At 43.8% G+C, this 12590-nt stretch overlaps 1 protein-coding gene across 1 annotated transcript in view; it reads left to right on the top strand.

The window, feature by feature from the left end:
* The window catches only part of LOC144097781 (cathepsin L1-like), a 41334-nt gene extending 29059 nt beyond the window's left edge, over nt 1-12275 (top strand). Inside the window, exons 9-16 of the mRNA XM_077630414.1 lie at nt 3821-3850; nt 4646-4766; nt 5817-5959; nt 7107-7298; nt 7876-8067; nt 9004-9169; nt 10266-10371; nt 12082-12275. Of these exons, the coding sequence (XP_077486540.1) occupies nt 3821-3850; nt 4646-4766; nt 5817-5959; nt 7107-7298; nt 7876-8067; nt 9004-9169; nt 10266-10371; nt 12082-12181 (1050 nt within the window). The 3' untranslated portion in view covers nt 12182-12275. The remainder of the gene's footprint in view (nt 1-3820; nt 3851-4645; nt 4767-5816; nt 5960-7106; nt 7299-7875; nt 8068-9003; nt 9170-10265; nt 10372-12081) is intronic.
* Nucleotides 12276-12590: the final 315 nt, after the last annotated feature.

The raw sequence follows: 12590 nt of genomic DNA, 5'->3' as shown, positions 1-12590 counted from the left end.
ATGAAAACCTCGAGACATCGCACCCATTTCCACGAAGTCTATTGTAATCTTTTGCAATATTATCTGCACATTGCATCACTTTTTGGCTCAGAGCTAATTGCACGCCTCTTGTAGAGGAAGTGCACTCCGGCTGATACCGAATGTGTTCACGGCCGCGATCCGCAAGCAGTCCACTGATGCAAAGGCTCCTCCTGGTGCCTCTCGAGCAGTGAGCTGAGATAAAACCTTGCATGCTGCAACGTGGCGTCGGACCGACAGTAGAATTTCCAATCCGCGATTTTTCTTTCAAGTCTTTTTTGCAGCGCACTTAACAAGCTGAACAAACTCGTTGTATAACGCTGAAAGCAAAGCTGTTGTATAGCTTGCTGCGCGTTCACTTTGTCTTAATTTCAGAAGCTATCTTATTCAGGCCTAAGATTTTCTCAAGACTTCTTGTGAACGTGTCCGTGTGTTTAAAGTTCGCATTGAGAACGACTGGAGTCAGGGCATCACTGTGAGGCAAAAGGGGGCGTACCTCAGAGCAGACCTGGTTTCTGAACCCACATAAAATACAAGCTGAAACGCAATTTTCAGTTGTATAGAATGGTTTTAAATGACTAGCATATGTTAGAGCAGTAGCCATGGCAAGGCTAATCGTTGTTAAAAGGCAAATATTGCAACTATGAGAGTTTAAAAAGATCATAAAAATAGGATGCGTGCACATGGCGCGGCGCTACGCAGTTAGAAAACTTCGTGTATATGACGTGGCTTAGGGAATCGGGGTGCCCACCAAACAGTAGGTGGGCAGGGGTAAGAGGCAACGTGGTGTGAAGCATTGATGTCCAAAATGCCACGTTTCAGCCCTGAGTTTTGAAATGGCCACATAGTTTTTTTTTTCTTTTGCTATTCCCGCGCCAGCACCTTGCGCAAACCTTGCGTAGCCTCTAGGCATCAAAAAAAAAAGGAAGCTATAGCACTAGCAATACCGCCATGTGTCCCCAAAGTACGAAAGTCAATAAAAGCTTCGAAAATTGTCACTGAGGCACGAGGAATTGGAGCCAAAGAAGCACACTGTACTTTGTTCGGCTCACTTCAGATGAGAAGACTTACTGCGCGACCCGTATGCGAGTCCAAACAGGCAATGGGCTTCATTCAAGCCACATTCGAAGTCGGGCGCAGTGCCTTCCCTTTCCGGGAAGCCTTAAAATGAAGGCAAACTGCAGGGAGCTTTCGAAGAGTGCCAATAAGCACGTGTGACGAGTGGCGCGCTGAAAACACTGAAATTGAAAATTGGTTGTTGGGGAAAGGAAATGGCGCAGTATCTGTCTCATATCTCGGCGGACATCAGAACCGCGCCGTAAGTCGGGAAGGAATTAAGGAGGAACGGAGATTAGAAAGGAAAAAAGGTGCCGTAGTGGAGGGCTCCGAAATAATTTCGACCCCCTGTGGATCTTTAACGTGCACTGACATCGCACAGCACATGGGAGCTTTTGAGTTCCGCCTCCAGCGAAATGCGGCCTCCGCGGTCGGGTTCGAACCCGGGTACTGCGGATGAGTAGCCAAGCGCCCTAACCACTGAGCCACCGCGGTGGGTAAGCGCGCCGAACGCAACGGCACGGATTCACACCTTGCCCGTGGTACATAATTTCTCATTGCGCTGTTCGCAGCGCAACATCTTAATGCGATTGGCAATCGCATCGCTCAGAGCACATAGAAGGTTAAGCAATTTCACGCTTATCAGCTTTCGGCTGTCTGGAATGGACGAAGTAAGATTTCCTAATTTACCAGTCACTCAGTGCGCTACAAAAATGGTGGTGCATAATCAGGAGAATCCTTCGGCTCTCTAATACTTGCAGTTTTCTTGCGAAAATGAACCTTGTTAGAGCGGTTTGTTCTGGGTAGGTTAAGCATTAGGTGTTAACCGGTAAATCGAAATAGAACGTACACCCCCCCCCCCTTTTCTCCCCTCTTCAAAAGTATACGGCCCAACGAGTTTGCTTGTGACGCTTGCCGCATGCCTCGTTATGCACCCTCAGCAACCGTAATCTCCCGACAGAAGAATGTCTTCGCGAACTCAATCGTGCCAAGATTTAGTCTGCTGGGTATGCTAGGTAAACAGCTTAGAATCAAACACCTTGTGCTGTATACTTTTGACAGGGCTGTACATTCCTGATGCGCCTTCGAACACGCGGCGCAGTTCAGCAGCGCACAATGCCGACTCTATACATTTGCCACGTGCCTGCTTCCTGTGTTTGCTTGGCCGTCAATGCCACGTGGGTGTCAACCCGAATTGTTCCTCGTGTAGGTTACTTTACGCAGGCGCTTATGGTCCCATTCGTTTCAGTTTCGGTGGTAATAATAATATGAATTGGTTTTGGGGAAATGAAATGGCACAGTATCTGTCTCATATATCGTTGGACACTTGAACCGCGCCGTAAGAGAAGAGAGAAAGGAGAGAGTGAAAGAAGAAAGGAAGAAAGAGGTGCCGTAGTGGAGGGCTCCGCGATAATTTCGACCACCTGGGGATCTTTAACGTACACTGACGTCGCACAGCACACGGGCGCCTTAGCGTTTTTCCTCCATAAAAACGCAGCTGCCGCGGTCGGGTCGTAAAAATCAAGTTTCTGCAGCAGTTCCATTCCCGCTAATTTCTATTATGATTATCATGTTATTTTTAGCATACCTTCTAGACACACTACTGCGAAGGGATCTTTTTACGCGGCTAAAAATTTCGTTTATGTCGTCTGGCGGTAAACACATATTGAGAGGTTGTTTTTTTTTTGCGGCAATGCACTCATTCATTTTTCTGCATGCCACGTGACATTTTTCTTCTTTTTTCTTGGTCAAATGTCTTCCCTTCTTGCGTTTCGCCTCCTTTGAAACGCGGGAGGCGAAACAAAAAATTGCTCTCATGTGCTATGCACACGGGCGCCATTAAATATTTCAAGGTGGTCAAAATTATTCCGGAGCCCTTCACTTTGGCACCTCTTTCTCTCTTTCTTCTTTCACTCTCACCTTCCTTTCTTAACCAACCAACCAACCAACCAACAAACTATTCATAAATTGGAAGAACATATCACTTGGGAGGACAACTTTATTATCTTCGATGTAAAAGGAGCATCTTTATGCGTTTAGACCGCAGAAAACAGCCCCCTTACTAGGGCTCACAAACAGCCTACGGAAACGGTTAATCTTTTTACAGCACAGTAGAACAGTTGTAATGCGAGAAATGCAACCTGGACGTGCATGTTCCGCCCGTGCAAAATAACACTTCAGTAATGGGATGAGCGACCTACCCACTCCTGTTGATCTCTTCGCTGTATTCTAGACCTTGAACATTCTTTTCGTTACAGCACGTGCTCAAAGAGGTGCCTTACATAACAGTAAGCAGTGATTTGTTCCCAATTGTGCTCGAATGCTTAGCACTGTATATAGTTGAACTTTATCGCAACTGTTTCCCTGCTCCTTAGCGTGCAGTTCAAGGTGGTGCTTTCCGAGTCCTAAGAAGTCGATCGACGTGAAGGTGCCGACAATAAACTGCGCCGGGCATGCTGTTATCTACAGGGGCTGATATTGGACCTGCAGAATGAGAGTCCTTATCGGCGCGAAGCGCATGACGGCCGCTCCCAGAGGAATTCAATTGTTCAGCAAACAATGACGCACGCCTCCGGGGCACGAGACCCGTCCAGGAACGAAACCTATCAGTTCATTTTATCGGTTCCGATACTATTGTCGAATTTTCTCGTGCCTCGATCAATATCGCCAAGTGAAATGGCAAAGTGTGACAAACACTCCTGACGGGAAGGTATAAAACACGCGTGATTACGCAGAAACGCCGCAGGGTGCGTACAGGCAGGAAGCTCCTCACGAGGTAAGGCTGCCCAGTTGGTTCTCGTTTGCTATTCTTCATACGTTCAGCATCTTAAGTAGAGGTGCAATTTCCCACTATACTGATATTACTCAGGGCTCTTAAAACAAAGAAGGTACTCTGCGAGTATTATGCTGTATTAACAAAGTCATTTTTCCCCAGCTATTTCCTGCATGATTAGTGATTTTTATGGCGGTGAAAAAATTTGCCGATACTTTTTCAGTAATTTTGTCGCCTCAAGATTCTGCCTGTAGCAAAGCTCTTTAAAAGGAAAGTACTCAAACTTTGCTCTTTTCATTTATTTTTGCATACAAACTTCTGCCGGAGGGCTTGTAAGGTAACGCTGAGCATGCGGTGTCGGCAACCACCTTCGTATCGGTAGTGTTTGGCCTGAAGTTCTCCAAAACTGCCCTCACCAGCGTAACAGCCGATATGGCGTTGGAGCACGTGCACCATTATCTTACATTTAGTGCTATCTCTCCACTTGAATAGCTGACAGCCAAGGCAAGTTTTTGCTCTTACTGCCCCCCTAGAACAATCTTTGACGTACATACCAGGAATACCACGTTAACGTAGGCTATTTTGCACTCCGTTTTTATTTTTGCATACAGGAAAGCAAGTAAATAGGCTTGTATAATTTTTTGTTCCTGTAGCTTCACGTGATGACTGCTGTTGGGGGAGGGACGAGTAAAGCAGCTGGAGCTATGTCTGCGCATCTCATAAACTCGTGGCACTTAGAACGAAAATAATTGTTTCAGAGTGCGGTCATACTGATGCCCATAATTTTTGCCCTCACAGACTTTGCCCTCCTCCACAATGCTGCGATTCGCTCTGCTCTGTGCCATTGTGGCAGCAGCCACGGCAGCCAGTTCACACGAAATTCTCCGCACTCAGTGGGAGGCTTTCAAACTTACACACAGTGAGTACTGCTGTTTTGAAATGAATACAGTATTTGAAATATGGTAGAAATCATTATTCGGAACACCCTCTATCTACCCATATGCAGGTCTCAAGGGTTCCAGCGTATGCCATGATTTTACATTTCTGATTATGACTTCGTGCTCAGTCTCGAACAAAGTCTTTCCTAGCTCAGTCGCTACGGAGATCAGTTATAACGGCACGTAGACTGACATCATGCAGTCGGGAAGGTTTGTTTCAAAAAGCAAAAATTCAGATTCCGCTTTAAGTTTTTTCTTTAGTTAACGTCCACACTCGCCCCTTAAACTGTCGGTACTGTCACAGTTTCTCGAATATAATCATCTCACCTAGTGCGCGAACTAGTGCTGTCCATTTAGTCAAAAACTGGTATTTTGTAACAACAGTCACAAAAGTCGAAAATTCATATTTCTTGAATAATTCCTTCTAAATTCTCATTGTTAAACGTCTCAATGAGTTTCCATCTGAGTTTGTATGGATCTTAGGAGATTTACTAGATTGTCAGAGTGCTGAAAACTAAATTATTGAACAATACAAAAACCCTTATTCCTCCATAACCATGTGATATATGAGGAAAAATTACCTCGGAAAGCAAAAGCAAAATTATAGAAGTCCTCTAAAGTGGCAGACTACTCAGGTTCTGGGTGTTGCAATTTGGAATAGGACACCGACGATCGGAAAATGCGTAAAAGTTTTTCACGTATTACTAAAATTGCTTAAACTGAAGGTGAGCTCTAACTCCAAGCAAAAAGCACCTTGTAAAGAAAAGTAAGCATCAGGTTCACCTCTTCTACTGACCGACGTAAAAAACAACAAGACTAGTAAGGCGCGAAGTTTCTAGCTCAGGATCTAATTAAGTATTTCTACACAGCAGTATCACCTTGACATAGTGGCCCACATTTATCGGGAAAATTGGTTCATGACAAATAAAATGATAATCGCATTAGGCGCAACTTGGAGAGAACTTCCATGTGAACAAAGTCAATAGTGTTCTCGTACTTTTATATGCTCTGAAACGTCTGCATTTTTCTAGAGAAGACATACAAGTCCAACGTGGAGGAGCTCCTCAGGTTCAAGATTTTCACTGAGAACAGCTTGCTGATTGCCAAGCACAATGAAAAGTACGCCAAGGGCCTCGTTTCTTACAAGCTGGGAGTGAACCAGTTTGCTGACCTGGTGAGCCATTTCGATATATTGCTTGTTTCATCCAATGCGGCCGCATCATCGTTGGCGGTTTGCGTCCTTATTAACCAAACTATTGCAAATGGCCTTTTGATTCAGTTGACTTCATGGAATGCTTCGGAGATGCAGCTCGTCTACAGGATAAATGTGTCTTCTCGCTGTGTTCATAGAGTGCCTGCACAAACGCCTCAGTAAAGCTCTTACAGAGCTCTCAGAGTGCCGCAGGCTGAGCAGTGGTCAGTACGAGCTCTATTCAGATACATTATTAACGCATGCGCAGAAATTCTATTTTATTAATTAAACAAAGGGCACATTTTCGAACAGGAAATGTTCATCTATTGGGCTACTGCATGCATACTTTTTTTATAATTATAGGCAGCGTATTTCTGTAGAGGTAAGTAATACCAAATAATGCACTTAAAAGCCTGTACTGTACTCTATATATCAGGCATTTTACCTTAACCTATCTCAGAATGTCATATAGGTTCATAGATTACGATCACGGTAGTGACAACTGTTTAGAATAAAATATTTACTTCTTTGTAACGGTACTAAAAGTACTCATATGCACAATCTGCGAACCTAAAAAAAAAAGAAGTTAACATTTCGAACACCATGTTCACAAGGTTATGATTATTTACGCGATTATTCTCAACAACACTGCTCTAATAAGAGCGTTCGTATTTGATCGACTCTTTGTGCCAGTGTTGACCTAATATTGCTACACTCTTCAAACCCTGAAAGTCAAGGTTTGGTTGTTATCATAATAATTGACGCCGTTGGTCTGGAGGGTCTTGGTTTCCCCATGTGGGCTTACCTGCCGGTGCATCAAATAAATCGTTCGTCACTTTGAAGGAAACGAGATAACAACGCGCGTTTCATTTCACGTCGCGTGAGGTAGATCTTAGCGAGCCCCGACGCAGTGCACCGAGATTCCATTTTCGCATTTCATAAAAAAAGGAAAGCTCCACAGCATTGACGGGAGGCACGAAAGGTGCACAAAAAAACCTGTGCGCCTGTCATGGCACTGTACTCCGCGTTTCTTTCGTGCTATCATTAAGACTTTAATAGGTTACTCTTTAAATGTAAGGATTTATTCATGGAAGGCAAGCAAAACCTTTTCGTTTTTATTTTTTTGCAGCTCCCGCATGAGTTCGTTAAGATGATGAATGGCTACCAGGGCAAGCGCTTGGGAGGTAGTGGCTCCACCTACCTTCCACCCGCTAACCTGAACAACAGCAGCCTGCCAAAGACCGTTGACTGGCGCAAGAAGGGAGCCGTGACCCCTGTCAAGGACCAGGGACAGTGCGGATCCTGCTGGGCCTTCAGCAGCGTAAGTTCTTAGCAACCGCCACTAACACCTGCTGTGTGCTGTGAAGCGCATCCCACAGTTCTGGAAAGCTTGTAGGTCTCTTTCAAGAAATTTTCGATAAATGTCCTTGACGTACTTGATTCTGATATAAGTGATGCGCATTTTTTATCTGACACTACGGACGAGGTATCAATAATCAACACTGCTACAAAACATATGAGCAAGAAAAAAAACCGAATATGTACACTCCTGGCTACGTTAGGCGCCGATGCGAAGGTTAAAATAAAAATAATTATAGAATTTATAGGATGAGATTTGAGGCAAGCTGCTTTGTGGAACCATCTGCCGATTTTGTCAGTTCAAGTCCTTTTTACAGCTGTACCTCAAACAAATGTTCCAATTTATCTAGCCTGAGAGTATTCATAATTATTCTCCCTTTATAAGTATCAGCAGCAGAAATGCTTTAGTAATTATTTCTGCCGCGAGTTGTGGGGATCCTGCTGCTGGTAAAAGTGATTATGAAGTTTTCTTTGATTAAGGAAATGTTTTCGTAACCTGTAATCAACTTTACGGCAAACTCTTTTCCTTCACGGTGCAGACTGGATCTCTGGAGGGGCAGCACTTCGTGAAGACCGGCAAACTTGTTTCGCTTAGCGAACAAAACCTGGTCGACTGTTCCGGTGCCTTCGGCAACGACGGCTGCGGCGGAGGACTCATGGACAACTCTTTCAAATACATCAAGGCCAACGGTGGCATCGACACCGAAGAGAGCTACCCTTACGAAGGCCGGGCAAGTTAAAAATGGCCGTTTTTATACTCGTCTTGATAATTAGACCTCAAAATCTACCTGCGTTTAATGAGCCAGTCTGAGCCTAAAAAGACCCTATATCTTGACACGCCACGTTTTTAAAGAAAAAAGTGCACAGACATGAATATTTCGTCCGTCCAGCTATGAATTCACACGCATGGTCGCAAACATACATAAATTTATCAAAGTGCGAACATTCCTGGTTGGTATTGAATGATGCGAAAGGAACGTGGGAACGCAGGGCATGCAGCTACAAAGTTTTCATAAACATTTTACAAATTTTATGGATGACTTTATGAATGACGTTTATGGACGTGGATGAATTCGAAGGTTGGCGGTACCAGCTATACTGCACAAAAGTTCGCACGGGTCAGGGGTAGCCGAGGGTATCAGTGTTACCAAAAGAATACCAACGAGACGATTCGGCTCCCGGGACTGATGCAAGTTTTTCAGACACGAAAAGCAAAAGTCAGCAGGCGTCCAGAATGCTCTTTGCCAAAATATGAATTGTCTGTGTAAGTATGGATACTACCGAACTGCCACTTTAAGGCGTCATATTTTTACCATGTTTTGCGCGTTTACCTCTACGGAGGACCATACCCATCTCATGCCGTAATATCAGTAAATTTGGGCTGGAGTGTCCTTGCCTTAGAAATAGAGCCACATTGCCTAAATTGCAGATCGAGAACAATTGACGGGTCATTTACCTGTACAAGCTGGCTGTTAATCTTCTAAAGTACCGAAATCACGCTTATACCTCGCCTTGCCAAATCCATGTTTCCTTCAACTCATAAGATTTACTTGAACGCTTTAAATTAGGAGCTCTTAAAACAAAGTTGAAGCAGCTCTGTGTCAGTCGTTTATAAAACATTACCTGTGTTAAAGATATTGCTCTTTCTTGTCATTTGCGATGTACAGGATGGGGAGTGCCGCTTCAAGAAGGAAAACGTCGGTGCAACTGACACTGGCTTCGTCGACATCAAGGAGGGCTCTGAGGATGATCTGCAGAAGGCCGTGGCCACGGTGGGCCCTGTTTCCGTCGCTATCGACGCCAGCCACTCAAGCTTCCAGCTCTACTCAGAAGGTACGGCGTTTGTATTTCTCTAAAATTCAGTTCTGTGGTGAGCGCGTAAATATTGCTTTACGTATTATTCGCAGACAAATAGAGTTTCCTGAACATGTGAAGATGACAATTGCAGGTTTCCTTCGTTTGTAATAAAAGCACGCAAAGATGGCGAGAGTTTTTAGAAATCATTTTTAGTTGCAAGTAATTTGCGTGCTTCTGCTTAGGCTACAAATAAATCAACATATATTACACGTTTGGGAGGGAAGACACCGGTAGGTATTATTGAAATACCGCAAACCGCTAACCGACCGTTCTTTCAATATTATACCATCTCCATTATTCCTTGGATCCGTTCCCTCGTGTTGCCCTAAAATATGAGCATGTAAAGCAGACCTTACCTGCAGTAGTTTCACAGCATTATGGCAGTGTACCATACGGCGAAGCACTCAATTGTGTACTGGATCATTCTAACATCCGTTTAAAGTTTAGTTTATCTAGAAGCAACCATACGTTAATCGAAGGAGAGAAGCAGATCCCGAAATGCTTAATAGTCAAATAGTCAACGTAATCAGGCAGGACTGTTTCCACCATTTAGGCCGACACAATGACAATCATTACAGGACCATTAATAAATGAACGCTTAAGACAAGGCAACGAAAAGAACTGTGTGCATTAGTGGCCAGTGAGTTTTGAAAAAAGGTCAGGCCGGTGGCCGAAATAATTTTTTTGTGCTCACATAGCTCACTAACAGCGAATGCTACGATAGTTTCTTCTCTGTCATGTATCAAAACCAAGGCGGTTAATATACTGAAAAGGGGCGAGCGGAAACAAAGAGCAGTGTGCGTATTGCATTGCTTTGAATATCATTTGTATTTCGTAGACACACCGACGTAACACACAGGGTGCCGGCTAATTATAAAACCTGTTTTTAGCTACATATTATGTGTATGGAGTACCACAGTACGTAACTTCAAGCTATTGGCGTAACAGTGCCCGTCATAAAACTTGGGCTAGAGTTTTGAGGTGAAGGCCGAGTATCAGATTACTATTTGATATTCCGTTTCGACGGAGTCTTTTCGCAAGCTCACTTTCTTGTTTTATGCATACAACGCAGGAGTCTACAATGAACCCGAATGCAGCAGCGAGACCCTTGACCACGGTGTCCTTGCCGTGGGCTACGGAGTCAAGAATGGCAAGAAATACTGGCTCGTCAAGAACAGGTGAACAAACTGACCTATTACAAATACCTAAGTTGGTATTTTTTACTCTTGGCGGCAGCATGATGACACGCTCTAGATTTTTTTCATCTCGGATATAAAATATCTGTGCCCATTAGCGTCCTTACATTTCACATCTTTGAAATGTGTTTTCATCTCCCAGTTTCTGAACGTAACTCCGCGAGTGAGCACGAAGTACGGAAGCTTTAATCCCGACTTCGGTGGTCGCTTGTAACTGGAGACGAATAGCAATAGCCGTCGCGCACACATTTTTCTCTTCGCATCACGGAACGCAGTCGTGAATGCTCAGTCGTCTAAACAAATCACAAGTCTCCTGATCCTGCATGCACATGCACTCTCTTGGCAGTGCAGCTTCAGTATGCAAAATTTTACTAATATCGACGTCCATTAGAAAAGAAAAAATTAGAACTTATTATCAATGTTTCTTATTCACTAAACAAACTTTATAATGCTATTTAGCACGATTTCATTTTTTATTATTCAGATGATTTCCTATTGATGAATTCACGGTACTTAGCCATTCCTGCTATCTTCATGCGCTTCTTGTACGATCAATATCATGATGGCTAAAAATGAAGCACCCAGAAAAGAGAGGATCCTGCTCTCAAGAAAGCAACAAGGTTTAGTCATGTGAAACTGTGCCTGAGTCCAATCTGCCGGCTGCACATATTCCTTCGTATTATCATCGTCAGCTTCACTACGCCCATTGTAAGGGAAAGGAATCTTAATCTTGTTCATCAATTTTTCTTAGTGATAAGCACTACTTCCCTTTGGCAAGCTAATGCTCTTGGTATGTTAAGGAGTATACGCTTTACTGGCGCTTATCAATAAACTAAGTCTTCAGAGGAAAAGATAATTCTGCCCATGTACTGCCCTCTTGTGTGATCTGTTCATGCCGATCATGATTGCAAGTACAAAACTTGTGACAATGAGGTCACTCGTACTCATGAACTTGAAGAAGTGAAACATCGCCTGAGTTAGCACCATTTGTTTCATCGCGTAATGCAGCAGCATTTTCACAATGCTCTGATCTCTGTGTTGACTGCCAATGCACAGTATGAGTACTGCGTCCATCTTTTTGCTGCACTCCTCTCGTAGCCTATAACAAATGTCGGAGTTCCGATAAGCTATGCAGTATTCGAGCGATATGCAAAAGTGATAAAAATATAGATTGAATTAAAAAATACATGAGGGTGTTGCTGGCGATTCTATGACACGTGGTCGTCCACTGCGACAGGGAACATCAAAACGGAACTGAAGCTGGCCTGGCCAAAGGTATTATCTGTTCACGACAACAAAAAAACAGCGATTGGCCTTGACAAGGCGTCACAGGCAGCAAACTTCTGGAAAGCAAAAAAAAAGCACGTTGCTGAGCCAGTTGACTAATTTTTAATATAGATGAAGTTATACACCTCTAAAGAACGAACCCACAGATTGGCAACGGAAAGGACGGGTGCTGACTACAACTGGGAAGCATACGAATATTTACTCTTCTATGAGTATTAGCTGAAGCAACAGTAAGCTGGTACTAAATGAACGGTATTGTTCTGTTATGTTGTGCCAAACCACCCTTTTGTGTTTTGCATCACATGGCATTACATAGTGACATAATTGCTAGTTATCACAGTAACATTGTCTTCTACTATTGGTTGCTCATACGTTCTTCTAACACTTTTCACTTTCTCCTTCCAGCTGGGGTGAGTCCTGGGGTCAGAACGGCTACATCCTCATGTCTCGTGACGAAAACAACCAGTGCGGTATTGCCTCTGCTGCCAGCTACCCTCTAGTTTGAGTTACGGGCTCAAGCACAATCGAGCATCAAGACAGAATTTTCATATGTTATTAAAGCATCAAACAACACGAGCAAAAAACCGTCATAATCACCATTTTGTGTCTTCAGTCTCTTGCGTCTAAGCCCACAGCATGTGGTGGAAACAAGAACATGAAGCACATGACATGAAGCAGCAAAGGATGCTAAAATTCTGCAGCTAGCGAACGACCATGGTCACCAAGAAAGGTGTGAAAAAAAAAGCAGGTGTCAGAATGCGCAAGATAAAACACTTTTGGTCTCCGTTCTTCTATCCAAGTCAAAATAATGTCTATACTGTCTCCTTACTGTCCGTTGCCAACAGAAACATCGCAAGCGTTATAGTCGGACACAACTCAAACTTCAAAGGAGGCCCTCCAGCCAATTACGTCGA

The sequence above is a fragment of the Amblyomma americanum genome, chromosome 7 (assembly GCF_052857255.1).
Source record: "Amblyomma americanum isolate KBUSLIRL-KWMA chromosome 7, ASM5285725v1, whole genome shotgun sequence".
Taxonomy (NCBI): domain Eukaryota; kingdom Metazoa; phylum Arthropoda; class Arachnida; order Ixodida; family Ixodidae; genus Amblyomma; species Amblyomma americanum.
The sequence above is the reverse complement of the archived record's forward strand: the minus strand, read 5'-3'. Positions and strand labels throughout refer to the sequence as shown.